A 19,928-nucleotide genomic window follows, 5' to 3' on the forward strand; every position below is an offset into this window, starting at 1 on the left:
TCAGCGCAGGGTGAGTAAAGATCCAGCTCGATGATAAACCCCTCTGTTATATACAATTCATCTAAGCGTGACACGTTTACACAACTATTGGTGAGTCAAGATCCAGCTCGATGGTAAACACCTCTGTTACATACACTTCATCTAACCGTGAATCATTTACAGAGCCAGCGGTGACCAAGATGATAAATTCTTCTGTTGTATACATTTCAACTAACCGTGACTTATATACATATCCAGCGGTCAGCCAAGATCCAGCTCGAAGATAAACACCTCTGTTACATACAATTCATCTAACCGTGACTCATTTACACAGCCAGCGGTGACCAAGATCCAGCTTGATGATAAACACCTTTGCTATATACAATTGATCTAACCGTGAATCATCTAATCGTGAATCAGCTACATAGTCAGCGGTGCGTTAAGATCCAGCTTGATAAAAAACACCTCTGGTAAAGGGCCACTATGATGGGTGCATTTACAGATGCAACGAAAGACATTGGCGTCACTTCTTCCACATCAGGGCTTGGGTGGTGAATGCCATGCACTGCAAGCATTAACCCTGAGAGTCACAGCTCACATTCTTCTCCTTTCATTCTTCCATATCAGGGCCGGAGTAGTAAATGCAGTGCACTGCAAGCATTAACACAGAGAGTCGCAGCTCTCATTCTGATCCTTTCACTTGTTCCGCGTCAGGGCTTGGGTGGTAAATGTTGTGTACTGCAAGCAATAACTCTGAGAGTGACAGTTCACATTCGTCTCCTTTCACTTTGCTTTTGGAAACTGTTCTCTGACCGCTGTCACTGAATCATTACTGTTGTAGAAAACAACCAAACACCACAATCAGCTGTGACTATTCACCAGTGTGTGCTTGTTAAATTAGTTATTCGTGTAGGGACTCAGTCCAAGTGTGTTGAGGTTATATGTTTTATCACTAATCCCTAAAGTTAGCTGGAAATACCCTTCTTAGTCCAAGCATTGTTTCGAGAGCTGCTTTTGTTGCGGGATTCTGCTCATGCACAGAACTCTGAGCAGGAAACCAGGACCTCAGTGTATTGTGGTGTACCAAAAATCAACCTCAGTCCCCAGAACCCCGATCCAACTAGCAACAGTTTCTCATTCATTCTCCGTACTACAGCGAAGCTACCAATGAGAAGACAACCCAGAACAAGCGACTTTGGGACCTCTCAGGAATAGTGGTAATCAAGAACACTCTTTTGTTTTTATTCTCATAAATGTCCACAATGTGAGCAATCAGAGACACTGTATAGTTTAAAATGTTTATTTCAACTACGTGCTCTAAGATGCAGTATCTTTGCTAACATAAGTAAAAAGATGCATAAAATCAATACAATCAACATTGTTACAATTCCATAAAATACAAAGGGAGAAATCATATTATGATTATAGTGGAACCAGGTCTATAATGCCTTGTGTACCACCCTCCTCTTGCTAGGAGCTAGGTACTATAATAATAGAAGATCTCTAGGTTAAATCCGGGAACCCCATACCTCCAAAGTCAGGTGAAGTGAATCACATCCGAGATCAGCACAGCTCTTTGTCGATTGAAAGGTTTTTTCCAATTGTTAGTCTCATGCATGCAGTGCAATATTAAAAGCACCTGAATTTCAGAAATGAGCCGCTGTGTTTGTGTTGTGTTTAGAGCGTGGGCCGATCAACCTGCATCAACAGCATACATTGTTATTTTAACCTTGAACACTTTGTGCAGACTTGAGGTCGCAGTGTGAGTCTAAAGATATGAAAAACAGACCGTTCTCATGTGAAGGAAAAGCAAGCAGTTTGTCTTTATAAAAACAGAGATGTAGTGTCATGTACAAAAGCAGCAAAACTGCGTTTTCGCAACTAACTCACTTATGCTAATATAGCAATGTGTGCAGGCAGAATCGTATTCATCCCTACACTTTTACAGGTAGCATGAACAGTAACACTTGGATATTTTTCTTTGTAACTCTTCATCGCCAAATAAAAACCACCAGTGTTTCTTTTCTTTTATTCCACATTGAGCTAGTCTCCCAGTGGATTTCCTGTTATATCGCATTGTTTTTTCTATGTGTACCGCAGTGAACAATCACTGGGAACAGACACTTTCAATATTCTACAAATCTTTCGTTTTCTTCATTTCTTCTAGTCGAGTCTTCATTCATCTGGTATTTGAATATCCCACATAATTATATATTTGTTCCTATAATTCCTTCATGTCACAATAACTGCACTGTTCTGCTCCTGTCTATGTCCTCAGTTGAGTCAATATTATTGTTAATGTTCTTAAGTTCTTTCTGAATTCACTGCATCTCTAGGATTATTTCTAAGTGAGTTAAATGAGGGTGTGTGTTCGCTGAGGCTATGTAGGATCAGAAATTGACAAAAGCTTGTCACACTTTTAGTGCAATTGTAAGGTGGTGTGCTCACAATTGACAAAATCACTTCTGACATTCATTGCAATGCTCTTTTTTACTCTGTGTGTGTTAGTTGATGTATTCGTAGGTTTAATAACTAACTGAAGATATTCACACATTCACTGCACCTGAATGGATTTTTCTCTGTGTGCGTTAACTGATGAATCCTTAATGCGGAAGATGCACTAAAGGTACTTCTACACTCACTACAGTTGTATGGTATTTACAGAGAGTATGTAAGCTGATGTCTATATAGGCTTGATAATTGACTACATTTGTTCACACATTCACTGTACTTGAAGGCTTTTCTTCGGCGTATGTTCGCTGATGCCTGTTTAGGATTGATAATGGATTACAGCTTTTCAAACATTCATGGCATTTAAACGATTTTTTTCCTCTTTGTGGGCTCGCTGATGATTTCTTAATGCTGAAGAGTAAGTAAAACTACTTCCACATTCACTGCAATTGTATGGTTTTTCCCCAGTATGTGTTCGCTGATGTCTCCGGAGGTCTGTTAACTGACTGAAGCTCTTTACACATTCACTGCACTGGTATGGTTTTTCCCCTGTGTGTATTATCTGATGTGTGTGGAGGTTTGCAATTTGACTGAAGCTCTCTACACATTCATTCCAATGGTATGGTTTTTCACCTGTGTGTGTTCTCTGATGTGTGTGGAGGTTTGATAGTACCCTAAAACTACTTACACATTCACTGCACTTGTATGGTTTTTCCCCAGTGTGTATTCACTGATGTCTCCGGAGGTCTGTTAACTGACTAAAGCTCTTCACACTTTCACTGCACTGATAAGGTTTTTCCCCTGTGTGTGTTCGGTAATGTGTTTGGAGGTCTGTTAACCGACTGAAGCTCTTTACACATTCAGTGCAATGGTATGGTTTTTCCCCTGTGTGTGTACGCTGATGTGTTTGAAGTTCTTGTAACCGACTGAAGCTCTTTACACATTCACTGCAATGGTATGGTTTTTCCCCTGTGTGTATTCGCTGATGTCTCCGGAGGTCTGTTAACTGACTGAAGGACTTTACACATTCATAGCAATGGTATGGTTTTTCCCCTGTGTGTGTTCGCTGATGTCTCCGGTGGTCTGTTAACTGACTGAAGCACTTTACACATTCATTGCAATGGTATGGTTTTTCCCCTGTGTGTGTTCGCTGATGTCCCCGGAGGTCTGTTAACTGACTGAAGCTCTTTACACATTCATTGCAAAGGTATGGTTTTTCCCCTGTGTGTATTCTCTGATGTCTTTGGAGGTGTGCTAACTAACTGAAGCTCTTTACACATTCATTGCAATGGTATGGTTTTTCCCCTGTGTGTATTCGCTGATGTCTTTGGAGGTGTGATAACCGACTGAAGCTCTGCACACATTCACTGCAATGGTATGGTTTCTCCCCTGTGTGTATTAGCTGATGTCTCCGGAGGTCTGTTAACTGACTGAAGCTCTTCACACATTCACTGCAATGGTATGGTTTTTCCCCTGTGTGTATTCGCTGATGTCTCCGGAGGTCTGTTAACTGACTGAAGCACTTTATACATTCATTGCAATGGTATGGTTTTTCCCCTGTGTGTGTTCGCTGATGTCTCCGGAGGTCTGTTAACTGACTGAAGCACTTTACACATTCATTGCAATGGTATGGTTTTTCCCCTGTGTGTGTTCGCTGATGTCTCCGGAGGTCTGTTAACTGACTGAAGCACTTTACACATTCACTGCAATGGTAAGGTTTTTCCCCCGTGTGTGTTCGCTGATGTCCCCGGAGGTCTGTTAACTGACTGAAGCTCTTCACACATTCATTGCAAAGGTATGGTTTTTCGCCTGTGTGTATTCGCTGATGTCTTTGGAGGTGTGCTAACTGACTGAAGCTCTTTACACATTCATTGCAATGGTATGGTTTTTCCCCTGTGTGTATTCGCTGATGTCTTTGGAGGTGTGATAACCGACTGAAGCTCTGCACACATTCATTGCAATCGTATGGTTTTTCCCCTGTGTGTATTCTCTGATGTGTGTGGAGGTTTGCAATTTGACTGAAGCTCTTTACACATTCAGTGCAATGGTATGGTTTTTCCCCTGTGTGTGTACGCTGATGTGTTTGAAGTTTTTGTAACCGACTGAAGCTCTTTACACATTCACTGCAATAGTATGGTTTTTCCCCTGTGTGTATTCGCTGATGTCTCCGGAGGTCTGTTAACTGACTGAAGGACTTTACACATTCATAGCAATGGTATGGTTTTTCCCCTGTGTGTGTTCGCTGATGTCTCCGGTGGTCTGTTAACTGACTGAAGCACTTTACACATTCATTGCAATGGTATGGTTTTTCCCCTGTGTGTGTTCGCTGATGTCCCCGGAGGTCTGTTAACTGACTGAAGCTCTTTACACATTCATTGCAAAGGTATGGTTTTTCCCCTGTGTGTATTCTCTGATGTCTTTGGAGGTGTGCTCACAATTGACAAAATCACTTCTGACATTCATTGCAATGCTCTTTTTTACTCTGTGTGTGTTAGTTGATGTATTCGTAGGTTTAATAACTAACTGAAGATATTCACACATTCACTGCACCTGAATGGATTTTTCTCTGTGTGCGTTAACTGATGAATCCTTAATGCGGAAGATGCACTAAAGGTACTTCTACACTCACTACAGTTGTATGGTATTTACAGAGAGTATGTAAGCTGATGTCTATATAGGCTTGATAATTGACTACATTTGTTCACACATTCACTGTACTTGAAGGCTTTTCTTCGGCGTATGTTCGCTGATGCCTGTTTAGGATTGATAATGGATTACAGCTTTTCAAAGATTCATGGCATTTAAACGATTTTTTTCCTCTTTGTGGGCTCGCTGATGATTTCTTAATGCTGAAGAGTAAGTAAAACTACTTCCACATTCACTGCAATTGTATGGTTTTTCCCCAGTATGTGTTCGCTGATGTCTCCGGAGGTCTGTTAACTGACTGAAGCTCTTTACACATTCACTGCACTGGTATGGTTTTTCCCCTGTGTGTATTATCTGATGTGTGTGGAGGTTTGCAATTTGACTGAAGCTCTCTACACATTCATTCCAATGGTATGGTTTTTCACCTGTGTGTGTTCTCTGATGTGTGTGGAGGTTTGATAGTATCCTAAAACTACTTACACATTCACTGCACTTGTATGGTTTTTCCCCAGTGTGTATTCACTGATGTCTCCGGAGGTCTGTTAACTGACTAAAGCTCTTCACACTTTCACTGCACTGATAAGGTTTTTCCCCTGTGTGTGTTCGGTAATGTGTTTGGAGGTCTGTTAACCGACTGAAGCTCTTTACACATTCAGTGCAATGGTATGGTTTTTCCCCTGTGTGTGTACGCTGATGTGTTTGAAGTTCTTGTAACCGACTGAAGCTCTTTACACATTCACTGCAATGGTATGGTTTTTCCCCTGTGTGTATTCGCTGATGTCTCCGGAGGTCTGTTAACTGACTGAAGCACTTTATACATTCATTGCAATGGTATGGTTTTTCCCCTGTGTGTGTTCGCTGATGTCTCCGGAGGTCTGTTAACTGACTGAAGCACTTTACACATTCATTGCAATGGTATGGTTTTTCCCCTGTGTGTGTTCGCTGATGTCTCCGGAGGTCTGTTAACTGACTGAAGCACTTTACACATTCACTGCAATGGTAAGGTTTTTCCCCCGTGTGTGTTCGCTGATGTCCCCGGAGGTCTGTTAACTGACTGAAGCTCTTCACACATTCATTGCAAAGGTATGGTTTTTCGCCTGTGTGTATTCGCTGATGTCTTTGGAGGTGTGCTAACTGACTGAAGCTCTTTACACATTCATTGCAATGGTATGGTTTTTCCCCTGTGTGTATTCGCTGATGTCTTTGGAGGTGTGATAACCGACTGAAGCTCTGCACACATTCATTGCAATCGTATGGTTTTTCCCCTGTGTGTATTCTCTGATGTGTGTGGAGGTTTGCAATTTGACTGAAGCTCTTTACACATTCAGTGCAATGGAATGGTTTTTCCCCTGTGTGTATTCGCTGATGTCTTTGGAGGAGTGATAACCGACTGAAGCTCTTCACACATTCAGTGCAATGGTATGGTTTTTCCCCTGTTTGTATTCGCTGATGCTCTTTTAGGGTTTCTAATTGGCTAAAGTTCTTGACATATTCAGTGCAATTGCACGATTTGTCTCCTGACCGTGTTTCCTGAAGGGTCAGCATAGTTAATAAACCACTTGCGTTATTTTCACATTCCCTGTATGTGTGTGATACTTTGGACACTTGATTTCCGATTTAACAATAAAATACAAGACTCACTAAATACCTGCCACATTCATAATATCAGTAAGGCTTCCTTGTGGGTGATTGCATCTTTAGATTGGATAATGGCTTTGCATGCTTGCGGGTAAAGCTTCATCTTCCTCCGGTAGGTGCAAATTGGGACAGTACTCTGTAATTTAGAGAGCAGAACTCCCCTTTCCTTTAGCCTTAAGTTGTTAGGCTCCACTTTGTTGTGCTTTTCCCTGGTGCCTGTGGTTTGGCTAGAAAGAGTTAACAATACACCTAGAGCACTGAATGCTGGTCTGGTGCCAGTTCAGATAGCGAAGCACTGCTCTAGCCATATCATAATGATGAAGCGACTTGTAATGTGTACAGCTACTCCAAAGAGTGTCCCGGGGCAAAGCACAGGTCAGAAAAGAAAGTCAATCTGTTTGTTTCAAACATGGACAAACAGCTAAGTTTTCAACCTTTTTTTTAAAACATTTTCATGTTGCTAACAGCTCAAAACTGAAGTGGGAGTTTGTTCCAAGCTATGGATCCCAAATAGACACGAGACCTTCCTCCAACTCTCATACCGGCCACATGATCAAAGCTGGTGTTGGACGCTTGTTTATACAGCAGGTGGTTTGTCAGTTTTGTTGTCTTGGTTTTGTTGAGATCATTTCTTCGTCTTGGGGTGTCGGGGTGCAGAGCTCAGACTCGTACACTCACTGAATTGCCTTTGACTGCTTCTTCCTGGATCTGTAGTCTGCCTCTGATTACACTGATGTTTTTGGAGCTCCTTATTTTTGATAATTTTTGCAGGTTTGATGTGTTATCTTCATTATTCATAATCAATCCGTGCTTTTAAGGCTTATTTTCTGTTGGATGTAAAGAAATGCAATATTACTAAATGAAAATGTAATAGAATGTGAATACATAATATTTAACCAGCTGTAGAAGACATCTCTTCTCTACCATATTTGAAATTTAGTAAGGAACATTTTACCATACATGGATATTTCATTAAAACTGTGGTTGAAAATGTCACATCTTATTTACTTCTGAAAAGGCAGTGATTTACCATTATTCACAGAGTAACTTACTAAAGAAAGGGCAGCCACAGAGCACTCATGTGCTAAAGGAACAGTTTTGGGTAGATACACATGGACAAGATTTCATTTAAACAGAACAGATTGCGGAAAAAGAGAGGAATCAGGAAGCGCTGCCGTTAATTTAGTTTCAGGAAGTATCTACCAAAGGTGGCTCTTCAGGAAGTGTATTACAAAGATAACTCTTCAGGGAGTGTATAACAAAGGTAACTCTTTAGGAAGTGTATTACAAAGGTAACTCTTCAGGAAGTGTATTACAAAGGTAAATCTTCAGGAAGTATACATGAAAAAGGTAACTCTTTAGGAAGCATATATGACAACGGTAACTCCAGACATCGTCTTCCACAATGCTTTCGTGTTCACACTGGATCAGCTCAAATGTCAACTCCCGCCTTTACCTTGCAGCTCATTAAGGGCCTTACTATGAGTGTGACGGCCCTCATGAACGCCGTACTCACGGTGGCGGTCCAACTGCCACCATCCTGGCGGCCTGATTGCTGTATTATGAGTGTGGTGGTGGGACCGCCACGAGACCGCCACCCCGCCAGGATCAAGGATCCCGCTGTGGAGGCGGTCTGCAAATACCCTGAATATGTTGCCATTGCCAATGCCGACATCGCTGAGCATATTACGGTCTGCATATTCATCGCCATTTCATGGCGGGGACCCTGTCATGAAAAGGATAAAGGACATGCAGGTAAGGGGGCCCTAACAGATTCTGCTCCTGGGGTTGCATGCGGGGGGCACATGTTGGGCCACCCCATGGAATTGCACCCTTGTTACTGCACAGTGTGGCATGCATGACATGGTGCAGGAACATGCTGCAGGCACTCTTAAGGTGGTGGTATGCTGTTTAGGCTCTCTAATAAGCCTAATACAGCCGCCATGAGACCGCAGCTGCACCGCCCAACCACCCTGGATTTAGGTCATAATCCGGCGGCGGGCTCTCAATGGGCTTGACAGTCTGCCTGGTACCTCCGCTGTGGTAGTCCCATTGGAAGACCGCCACACTCGTAATAAAGTCCTAAGTCACCTTCAACACATTTTACAGCCCTCCTAGTTCAGGCATTTCTGGATCCTTCTAACCTGGAAGACTGGAGCATTATCCTGAGTTGAGGTGGATTTTCTATCAGCGTAATATATATCCATCTCCTTTGAACTATTGACTGATTCTGGCCTGAAAGACAACTTAAAAAGTGAGTCTTTAGTTCTTCCTAAAGTAGGTAAAGTTAAGATCCTGTTGTATTTCAATCAGCAGCTACAGGGTTTTCTGTAAAACAGAATGAGGGGCTGATTGCAAAGGCCCATCTTTATATTGCGCACACAGATAAATCAAATAAATATTAATTCATTAAATGTAATATGCAACAATACCAGTCATTTATTCCGTATAGAGAATCTATCACAAGCAATAATTTATCTGAAATATCCCTACATCCAACAGATGTGTGCATATAAATAATTGTTTTTGTTTTTCAACATTTATAAGATATTTTACTTATTGTTGTCTGTCTGAAGGCCACAATGCTACTTTGTGACTCAACAGGGCTTTGCTAGAGCGGAAGGAGGGGTCTGCTGTCCACAGGTGAAGTCTAATTTCTCCATTCCCATATTTCTTTTATCCAGGTACACCTCATTTCATGTTCTTCAGCTCCCCTACTCCCCACGGTCTGTGTACTCACTCTACAGGGTTCATTGATAGCTGTGGCAGGGGGCAAACTTGAAGCATGCACACAGAAATGCAGATAATGGCCTGATAGTGAAGAGGCCATGCTTGGCAGTACGGAGCTTCATTTCAGAAGCTCGCCTGGGAGGTACTAACTGAGGAGGTGCACAGGAAGGGGCCTATGAGCTATAAACAGAGATAATGCACAGGTGGGTGCTCGTGAGGTATAAACGGAGGAGGTGCACATATTGGTACCTATGAGGTACAAACAGAGCAGGTGCCCAGAATAGGATTGCCCTAGACATCATTCTGGCCAAAGAAGGAGGAGTCTGTTCCGTCCTTCATCAATTACCTTCTCAGTGCTGCATATTCATACCGGATAACAGTGGGAATATAAATAAAGCAATAAATAAGATCAAGGACATTAGAGATGAGGCTCATGGTATACGCCTGTGGGAAGACATGATGAACTGGTTTGCAGACTGGGGTTCTTGGATACTAAAGGCCCTTATAATAGTGGTAGCAGTCCTTTTGACACTATGCCTCCTGGTCAAAATCTGCCCGGCCTGTTGTACAGTCATTTCCAACTCATGTGCCCGCTGCATATCCAGGGATGGTATTACATAACACCACACCCATCAGGATGAGGGACAAGAGATGATGAACAAAGCTGATTTCTGATTAGCATATGATTTGGTATCAGATGTGGCGATGATGTAGCTGATATTTTATGATACCAAATTCCTTTTGCTTTAAGGCCTGTAGCTTTCTTTAATCTACTTAAAATTGACACCAGCAAGAATGCACAAAATGGTCACACGTTCCATTTTCTGTGTCAGCCAGCTGCAACGTGCAAAGCAACGCAAGGCTTTCCGAGAAATACGCGTGCCAGCTTCCAGCTAGCTAGAAACAGCACATTTCCTATCTGTGTCAACGTGACCTGACCGGTCACGCCCGTGCCATGCCCACGTATACAGAAACACATATTTCACCTCTATGGAAATACCCCAAATCTGCTTTTGCCAATTAAACGTGGGCAGCAACACCAGATCGTAGACGTATTTCGGTCATTAGAAGGTATCACACCAGTGTTAGCCTTCACTGATTGGTCCAGCAGGACATAAGTCTGATCTGTGTTATGTATTTTGTGATGCCCATCCTCTAGGGCTTGTATCTATAAAAAAATCTCTGCACTGTCATACCAATTGGGCACTCAGTAAACTTTGCTGAGGTCTCCGTGCTGCACGTTTATTTTGCATTCTGATTGGGATCCCAATAAATCTTGCAAACTTGTGTGCTGAGAGAAAATTGTTTCTGTGTCATTTTATTATCCCTTATTATTTCAGTTTCAACAGAACTACCTATTGGCAACCACCTGTAGGTGATATATACACACACATCGGATCTATATACTTGGCATTTTCGGGGAAAAGGTATGCATGATAAATGGTGCATTGTAAATGCTATTTTACTCTATGTCCAGTTTGTCAAGTCCTAGGGTTTAGTATCACATCAAGAGATAGTGCAGATTAGACTAATTAAGACCCCAATTGGTCTCATAGCGTCATGGTACTCAATGGGACATGGACCTAAACTGAGTCAAGGCCGTCTACGGAGTTCACTTCAATGGACATTTCCTACCAGTATCTTGAAAGCTTCCAGTAGCACTTACGCTTCTTTTAGTGCTGAGGCAGTTTTGGTATTTGGTTCACCACCGAACAAAAGGCCTGACTAGTCCAGTTGAAACTTTAAATTTAAATTTGGAGAAAACTGTTGACTCAGTCGTCACCTTTGTACATTGACAGGGGTTCTTTTCAGAGCATAAAAATGTGGTGGACGCCCACATTCAATTTTGATGTCAACCCACCAAATGTTGTTTCAGAAAAACACACTGGGAGTTTTTTCATGGGGAGTGTGGACCATTATTTTCTTTTCTGTCCATCGCTACGAAGTTTTACCTGGAGGTGACTAACAAAAAAAAGCATTTGCAATGCAATTGGTCTCGCATTTTTAAGAGTTAGAGCTATGGGCATTGCAAATAGAAAAGTATTTTACCTAACTATAAAATGTGAGGTTTGGTTTGATTATGTGTTTTTAAAAATAATACATGTAAACTTGAGTGTATTTAAGATAAAATAAAAAGTAAATGTTAAATGAAAATAGAATCAAAAGGTATTTAACTATTAAGCACATGTAAGATAAGGAAAACAATCCAAAGTGAATATATTATAATATGTTATCAGATGATCCTGTGCCAGTTACTTTGTCTATAATGACCGCTGTTCTTCCTGTAAGATAGCGTTTGTGACCGGGTGGTAGGTGTGAAAAGCTCTTTGTGGCAAGCCCGGCAGGATAAAATAAAAGCACGACCGCTAACTTCAATATGAAGCTGTGTGTGCAGAAAAGGAAGGCTTGGACGCTACTACGAAAAATGTGAAAAGGTGAATGAGAGGTGTGGCACACACAAGTCATATGTCATAATGAACCACCACATGTTAAACATACCTTCAGATGGTATATGCATGTAGATATATTCAAATGTACACAATAAAATTAAACAAATGAAAATATGTAAGCACTCTACTAATCTATTATAGCATTCCGGGAGGGCAAGGGTGATAAAGTGGACAGTCCTGTTCAGAACACTGCTAGCCGGTGACTAGCTGTCTCCATCCTTCTGTGTACCTGCTTCTACCTGGGGGTGAGGTGCCTGTTCTGCAGCACTACACACACATCGTGTACCACACACACATCTGTGTTGCACAGTTTACTTCGCGTTCAACATTGCGTCGTTTGGGTTTCTTGTTATATATGCTTTCATTGTTTTAAGTTTTACTGATATTATGACCTTCTCTCCTGTACAACACTTCATTTAGCAAAGGAAATCCTAGGTGCGAGAAAGGGAGCACGAGAGCAGGGGCAGGGGAAAGAAAACAATAGAAAACAAACATCTGCACCCAATACACTTGCTGCGTCCTCAGTAGGCACATAATATGGTGTTACTTTCACTATTAGCTTAGTTTTGTACCAGTTTTTAACTGCACCGTGTTCTTCCCTTTTAAGGCGCTGCCTCGCATCTAAGTCAGTCCTAAATCAGTTTTAAAAAAACTGCATAGTTTTGCACTTATCTTATAAAAATGTTTGTTCTGCAAATGTACTGTGTACCAGCATTAGAGGGCAGGAGGGCAGGATACCAACATGTAGCTTCAGCGGTAAACCGGAAGCTACTGGCAGCGGCGTGGGGAAGGAGCTACAATCCTAACCATGCCACACTACAACAAGCAGCGACAAATGGAATGCTGTCCGTTCACAAGCTGGTAAATGGAAGCAGCTGACATAAGCGCGCCCTGCCGGCACACCATATGCGTGCACATGTCATGTCCGGGCGCGTGCACATCTCCTGTACCCCTTCCAAAAATAAATCGACGACAATAGATCTCGCCAAGTGGGCAGCAAATGCGCTGCATCGCTAGGCGAAACCTAAAAGGGACACTACTTCACCCACCCTAAATAAGGTGGTCAGTGTAATGCCCCTCCTTTGACGATCCCTATTGGCTGTCAGAGGAAGCTTGAAACCCTTAAGTTCTGCCATCCAGGCAGTTTATTCTTTCGTGTTTGCAAAGGAGTACCCAAACACTAATTCAGGTCATAAAAGTCTAGGGACTATGCTCTTGTTTGGGTAACACCCAGGATTCCAGCCCTGGCACTGCACGGGCCTAGTTCTTTTACCCTTCCAGGAGGAGCTTCAAATGAGTCAAGATGATAACTAGGGGTGGGCGTAGCACTTCGCTCTGCCCACGGAGTGGGCGTAGTGTTGCCTACTTCGCGCTTCACAAAGTAGGTGTAGTAGGCAACACTACGCCCACTCCGTGGCAGAGCGAAGTTGCCCGCCACCCGCCTCCCTCCCGCCCTCTTCTACATCCCCATTTTTAATATTACATACAGTAAAATGAATGAAAAAGAACTTACCTTGGATGTGGTGTCCCGGGGCTCCCTCTTCCTGTTGATGCGCTGACTTCTTCAGATGAATGCGCATGTGCGGGCACCCATGCATGCGCACTTCTCACAAGAAATGCGCATGCGTGGGTGCCCGCGCATGCGCATTTGTCTGAAGAAGTCGGCGCATCAACAGGAAGAGGGAGCCCCGGGTCGCCGCATCCAAGGTAAGTTCTTTTTCATTCATTTTACTGTATGTAATATTAAAAATAGGGGTGTAGAAGAGGGCTGGAGAAAGGCAGGTGGCGCGTAGTGGGGCTACGTGAAGTGTGTGGGTGGGCGTAGCGCCCACCTCACTTCGCGGAGCTTCGCGTAGCCGCACTACGCGGACTACGCCCACCCCTAACCTTCCGGCCGGCCTGATCCTTCTAGATTCGACGGCCACTTTAGACTCTGTTGAACAATGACTTCTTGTTTTGAATGTCTTTCGGTGTGAGGCACCAAGGGCAGCTCTACAATCGTTCTGCTTCTTCAGCGTGGGTGTTCCAACAGTGTTGTTGTCCTGCATGCTTGTTCTACTGCTCTGGCAATAGTTTATGGAGGAACCCAAAGGATATGATATCTCATCCTTTCTCTTTAAACCAGATGTGGCACCACTGAGGGGTTAGTCCACTCCTTTGGTCTGAAAGTATTATCCTTTGCAGGTGACACACAGCTTTTCCTTAGGCTGGACAGGGATTCTGACAGTTCCATCAGCTATCTGAGGGTGTGCTTGACAGTAATTCACTTCCTGATGACTACTAAATGTATAAATATGGATAGAGTTAAAACGGAAGTTCTTCTTATTGCTACAGGACTCTCAACAGGAAAGCCAGAGCTTTGTCCCACACCAGTTGAGCCTGAATAGGTTAAAAACCTTGGAAGTACATTTGACAGTGATGTCTGATTTCTTCCTCAAATTAAAAAACATTTGGTCTTCTTGAGTTTTACAACAGGATTACTAGAATGATTCAACAAAACTACTACCCACTCCTAAAAGAGTTGAGGGGTTAAGAGCTTCTTTTTCGGCTAGGCTACCTACCTCAGCTTGTGGAAGGCTGCACGGGGAAGACAGCTGCACTTTCAGAATATGCTGGCAATGATAGAGTTAGGGTGCAGAACTATCATCATATCCTATCACTGCCTCCTTGATGAAAAACAGGTCAACTTTAAACTCCTCTGTCTCAATCATCAGACGTCTTACAAAGTACAAAGGTGGTCCAACATCCTGGCCTGAGGTGTTAGTGCCCGCACACTACTCCTACACGACTTCTAAGACCCATCGCCTGGGTCCTAAATGATATTCCTCCAGAAGGCTTGATGGGGATTGAGGACCTTCAGTGAGCCTGTACTTTGTCTGTCTGTTTTAATTCTGTCAGTCAATTCTTGGTCCCCCAGGGCCATGACCACTGTGGCAAAGTTACGCTCTACTGGTAACGTGTTACCACAGCTCCAGGGCCCGGGATCAAGCTTCTTGTTGCTTTGGTGGCTGTGGCCAGCTGGGTTTGAAGGATTTTGTGGTTTGTGGGTCTCTCACTGCTTTGAGGTCGCTGCCAGTAAGGGTGTCTGTCAGCAGTGCCTTGTGCAGATCTTGCTTCCAGGCTGGGGCTTCTTTCCTCAATGATTAGTTCAAAGGTCGGGTGAGGTACAACTGGACTAGGTCAACTTCTTTATTACAATTCTACTGGTCAAGCCACAGGGCTCAAGCTGTGAAATGAAGGACAATCTGGATTTTCTAAGCTCCGTGGAAAATTGAGACAGTTCTACCGCATCCACCACATACTGCAAGACTACAAGAGCTGAAGCTAGAAATACAATTCCAAGGATGAATTCAACCACTCTTTCTGAACTTCCCCTTGAAAATGGCAAATAGTGAACATACCGATTGTACCAGCACAGTGCAGAGAGCTTTTCAAGAACCTAGAGGTACATTGATTTTCTCTATCTGTTGTAACAGAAGATTTTGATACTTGGTAACATCAATGCTCTTTGGACAAGGTCATACATTTTGCAGTAAGAATCGAATTAATCCTGCCCAGACACACACCCTCAAGTCAAAATTGCATGACACTTGGTGGTCTTAGTCCTCAGCAAGCCCTCTGCAAATTGCTGAAATTTTCTTAGACCTCCTGGACAGCTGTGCCAACACACAGACCAACTAAACACCCTCCAGGAGCTACCAATTGATCTACCAGACTTAGTAGTCCAATCCAGACTCCAATCTTTAAAACCATCTACCAGCTTCCAGACTCAAATCTTTCAACGTTCTCTGTTACCATCTTTGGAACTACCTGCCTCTGAGATTCGTGGAAGCTCCACGCTCAAAGTTAGTTCGTAAAATCCCAATAGACTGGAAGACAAGAACAAATAATGAAACACCGCACAGAACTGTATATTATTCAACCATTTTTTCATAACATGTACCATTGTCTTACTTCTGTTGTTTCAACATGGACGTTTTGCTGTCTGTTTATCACAACAGCTCCTTTATTTAAAACCTCACTTACCAGTTTGTTTTACATCATACCTACCTAGCTGTTACTATGTTAGACTGGCCCTTTTCCCCAATTTTTTTTCGCTTTTCGCCCCCCTAATTTAAGGATGTCTCCCCCATGGTAAAGGTTACTGTATAGGCCATGTGTGGTGTGAGATGCCATGTTAATGTGATAATGTGATGCAATGGTGTGCACGTATTTTCCTCCATTGTGTAAAATGTACCCTGATGAAATGTCGCATTTAAGATGGATGCCATGGCTGTGCGTTGTGCCACCTGACTGCAGTAGGTTAGCAGTCTAGTCGTTAGGTACCCAGCCATCCCTGCTTTTGGAGGCAAAGCCTGGCACCCACGGTGCTCTACTCCTTCCCCATAGCCAGTTTAAACCAGTTTGCCTGAGAATTCTATAAGGTTCTGTAGGTGGGATGAGGGGGTTATAAATAAGGGGGATGTGCCACCATGTGCAGAGACAGAGCTGGGACAGGAACGTGAGGGGACCTGCTGCCAGGGGAGACCGCCACTTGGGCCTGTGTGCTGGACCCTGCACCCTTCTATCACCCCTCTACTGTCCCCAGGGCTAGTGGAAGCCCCACTTCAGGAGTTCAGGCTGCTGTTCAGGAGGAGGGCCACGCTGCAGTGTAGGATGGTGTCAGCCTACAGCCCTGTTTTGATGATGCCCCCACTGGCTGCTGACCTGGCCCAGTAGTGCCTACTGCTCTGTCCCCCGGTCCCCTGAAGAAGGAGGGCCCTCCTAGGTCCCTGAAGTGCCGGGACCCTGCACCACGCAAGAGCTGCACCCAGAAGCGCATAGAAGGGAAGGAGCATCTTGGACCCTACCCCCAGGAGGTGAGGAGTGTTACCCTGGGGCTTGCTGCTGGGACTGTCTGTCCCCCTTGCGCTACAATCCTAAAGCGTCGTGCCTAGAAGAAGCATTGTGGGCCGGGAGAGTTGCTGCCTGTGGTGCACCTGTCAAGCGCTATACTGCCTGGGAGCCCTGAGTGCTGCCGCGAGTCCAGCCCTGTGCTGCAGGGGCCTGAGTGAGGTCTCGCAGGCCCCGTGTGGCCCGCATAGATCCCAGGAGCTGCCCCGGGGCTCTCATGCTCTGAGGAGAGCCCCGCAGAACCCCGCACGGACATCGGGAGCCCGGTGAGTGGGGGCTCCATTAGACTGTGGTGGGGGGGGTGTCAGGGCACAGGGTTGGTGCCCACCCCCAGGGACCATCGTGTATTCAGGGAGCCCCAGAAGAGGGACTCCCTCGCGCCACCCACACAGAACTGCCTTTGCACCTCTGCCCCACTGGACAGAGGGTAGTGACAGCGATTGGGGGCAAAAATCATTTAAGGGCCACCCCATGTAGGACGCCTGACCTGTTAGAAAGGAGGCTATGTTGGAAATGACTCAATGCTTTACGGCCCGGGATAGGGTTGTGCCTGCACTAAAGAGTTTGCCTGATACCATGCCGAAAGTGGAGGTCAGGCTATGAAGTTTATTTGCAGAAGGTCCTGCCTAAGGTTTTGATGCCTAGGGTTTCCCTGTTACCACTGATGTACCTAATGTGCTTTTCTTAAGGGTGATACAAAAGGGGGTGGTGATGGACGGAGCATCTGAACCAATCAAACACTCACACCCAGTCAACAGATCTGGGTTTAATCTATCACCGTTCTTTAGCCCACTCTGCCACCCCAGTTCAGACTTGGCCATATTTCTTAAGGGTGAAGCCAGATGTTAAGTTGATGCCCCATGTAAAAGGTGATTCTGCCTGCCTAGGCCAGATGGTAGTATTGCGTGCCTGTTGTTCCCTTTTGCAGGAGGTGTTAATACAAGTCAAGCTGGGTTTATGCCTAATGTTTTATTTTACGCTTACAGCCTACTGATTCCATCTAATTACAGCCCCATTTCCCTTCTCCCAGCATTAGCCAAGGTCTGTGAGAAGGTAGCTTTTAGACAGCTAGAAAAATTTGTGGAGTCCTCGGGTGCCTTGCATCCCGCACAATCCGTCTTCCGAACATCTTTCAGCACTGAGACGGCGCTCGTGGAGGTCACCGAGGCCATTAGAGATTGTCTGGATGGGGGCGGCAGAGCGGCACTGATTTTATTGGACCTCTCTGCCGTGTTCGACACGGTACCCCATCTTCAGCTGCTCTCCAGGTTGTCGGATATAGGCATCACGGGCGCTGCTCTAAGCTGGGTCGAATCATTTCTTAATGACCGTTTCCAGCAAGTGTGGATGCCGCCCTTCCACTCCTCAGATAACAAAGTAGAAACAGGGGTCCCGCAGGGGTCGACTTTGAGCCCCTTGCTTTTCAATGTTTATCTGACCGCCCTTATCTACCTAGCAGAGAGGTTGGGTGCCAAAATTATGGCCTACGCCGATGACACCCAACTCCTCGTTACCTGGAAAGGCAGTGACCTACGCACTGATGAAGCCCAACATTGTCTGTCCTCAGTATTTGCTTGGCTTGCCCAGGCCAGCCTCAAATGCAATGAGGATAAATCCGAAATACTTCTTTATGGCCAATTTCCGGTGGCCTTTAATGAATCACTATGGCCCAATGGATTCCCCTGCCCCAAGGGCGACTGTGGGGTAGCAAAGAACCTTGGGATTTGGTTTGGGGCTGACTTGTGCTTCCACGAGCAAATCACGAGACTGGCGGGTTCATGCTTCGGTACCCTAACAACCCTAAGGAAGTTTTTTCCCCTTCTGCCCCAAGCTGCCAAGGAGGCAATAGCCAGGTCGCTGATACTCTCGCGCCTGGACTACGCCAATGCCCTCTACATCGGCTCTCCTAGCTTTCTCCTGGGCAAACTTCAAGTGGTTCAAAATGCGGCGGTTCGGCTCCTCTTTGACATCCCCGGGAGCCTAAGTGTCCGCAAACAGATTTGCGATCTTCATTGGCTCCCGGTGGCTCAAAGAGTGCGATTCAAGGTGTTGCTCCTGACTCACAAAGCCCTACATGGCCCGTGACCATCTTATCTGAGGGCCAGATTTACGTTCTACCAACTGACGCGCCAACTCCGCTCGGCGACCCTCAGACGCCTGGTGGTCCCCAGATTTAGGAAATCACGTCTAGGTGGTCAGTCTCTGGCTGTTAGAGCTGCCATCATGTGGAACAACCTACCAGACCTATTAAGACATACCACTGATCTGGCCATCTTCAAAAAACTCTTAAAAACACATCTGTATCAACAAGTAGTTTAACTCCTTAGCTCTATCTGCCATTGTTTTTCCCACGCGCCAGGACAGTCTTGACTAACAGTGCGTGCTACAAATCCAGTTATAACATATAACATAACATATAACATACTGCTAAGGTGATGCCAAGGATTAATGCCTGTGTTTGCCCTGCAATACTGACCCTATGTTTCATGCCAATTGATAACGTTCTTTTTATTTCAGCCTGGAAACTAATGGACTCACCCTTTTGTTGCTTTACCCATTTTCCCTGTAAATTATCCCCCTGGTATCCATTGCCCTGGCGCCCGTTGGTGCCCTATTGTGATTACTGTGCATTACTAAGTTTTACTTTTGCAGGTTGGACCTAATAAATAAGATATTCTTTTTCCAACCAGAAGCTGTGGTGTGGCTCTTTTGTGGTGTGCCTGGTGTGTCATCTGTGCGTACTGCGTGGATGCTTCACACATCTCCTCAGGAGTTTGGCCTGCCCGCTCTGCTCCATGCTACCCCCCCGTAGAATTGGTAACCCCATTTCTAGCATAGTATTTCTGACCTAAAGAAATCTCCGGTAGACATGTTGTGCTGCCTGTTTCTACATAAATAGTTAATGGACTACTGCTGCAGGAACTGTGCAGTATCCTTGCAGTAAGATACACTTTATTGGGAGCGGGTCGAGCAGATTTGGCTCCCCCCTTTTTCCTCCTCCCCTCAGCTGGTCACCACTGGAGTCCCGCAGGGTTCCTCCCTTAGCCCGCTCCTCTTTAAAATTTATGTTACGCCACTGATATATCTGGCAGAGGAGCTTGGGGCTAAGGTGATGGCCTATGCGGATGCTACGCAGCTGCT

At 44.7% G+C, this 19,928-nt stretch overlaps 2 protein-coding genes across 2 annotated transcripts; both read right to left on the reverse strand.

Moving 5' to 3' along the window:
* Positions 1 to 2,231: 2,231 nt before the first annotated feature.
* On the reverse strand, positions 2,232 to 5,560 carry LOC144805574 (uncharacterized). The gene is made up of 2 exons (XM_078672098.1): positions 5,557 to 5,560; positions 2,232 to 4,860 (listed from the first exon to the last, which is right to left on the reverse strand). The coding sequence occupies exons 1-2, from the start codon at positions 5,558 to 5,560 to the stop codon at positions 3,689 to 3,691; spliced, it is 1,176 nt and encodes a 391-aa protein (XP_078528224.1). The 3' UTR covers positions 2,232 to 3,688.
* LOC144805566 (uncharacterized) lies at positions 4,745 to 6,776 on the reverse strand. Its single transcript, XM_078672089.1, has one exon. It carries the CDS (start codon positions 6,619 to 6,621, stop codon positions 5,596 to 5,598), a length of 1,026 nt encoding a protein of 341 aa, XP_078528215.1. The 5' UTR covers positions 6,622 to 6,776; the 3' UTR covers positions 4,745 to 5,595.
* Between the last annotated feature and the right edge of the window lie 13,152 nt (positions 6,777 to 19,928).

This window comes from Lissotriton helveticus (genome assembly GCF_964261635.1).
Source record: "Lissotriton helveticus chromosome 1_1 unlocalized genomic scaffold, aLisHel1.1 SUPER_1_unloc_15, whole genome shotgun sequence".
NCBI classification, from domain to species: Eukaryota; Metazoa; Chordata; class Amphibia; order Caudata; family Salamandridae; genus Lissotriton; species Lissotriton helveticus.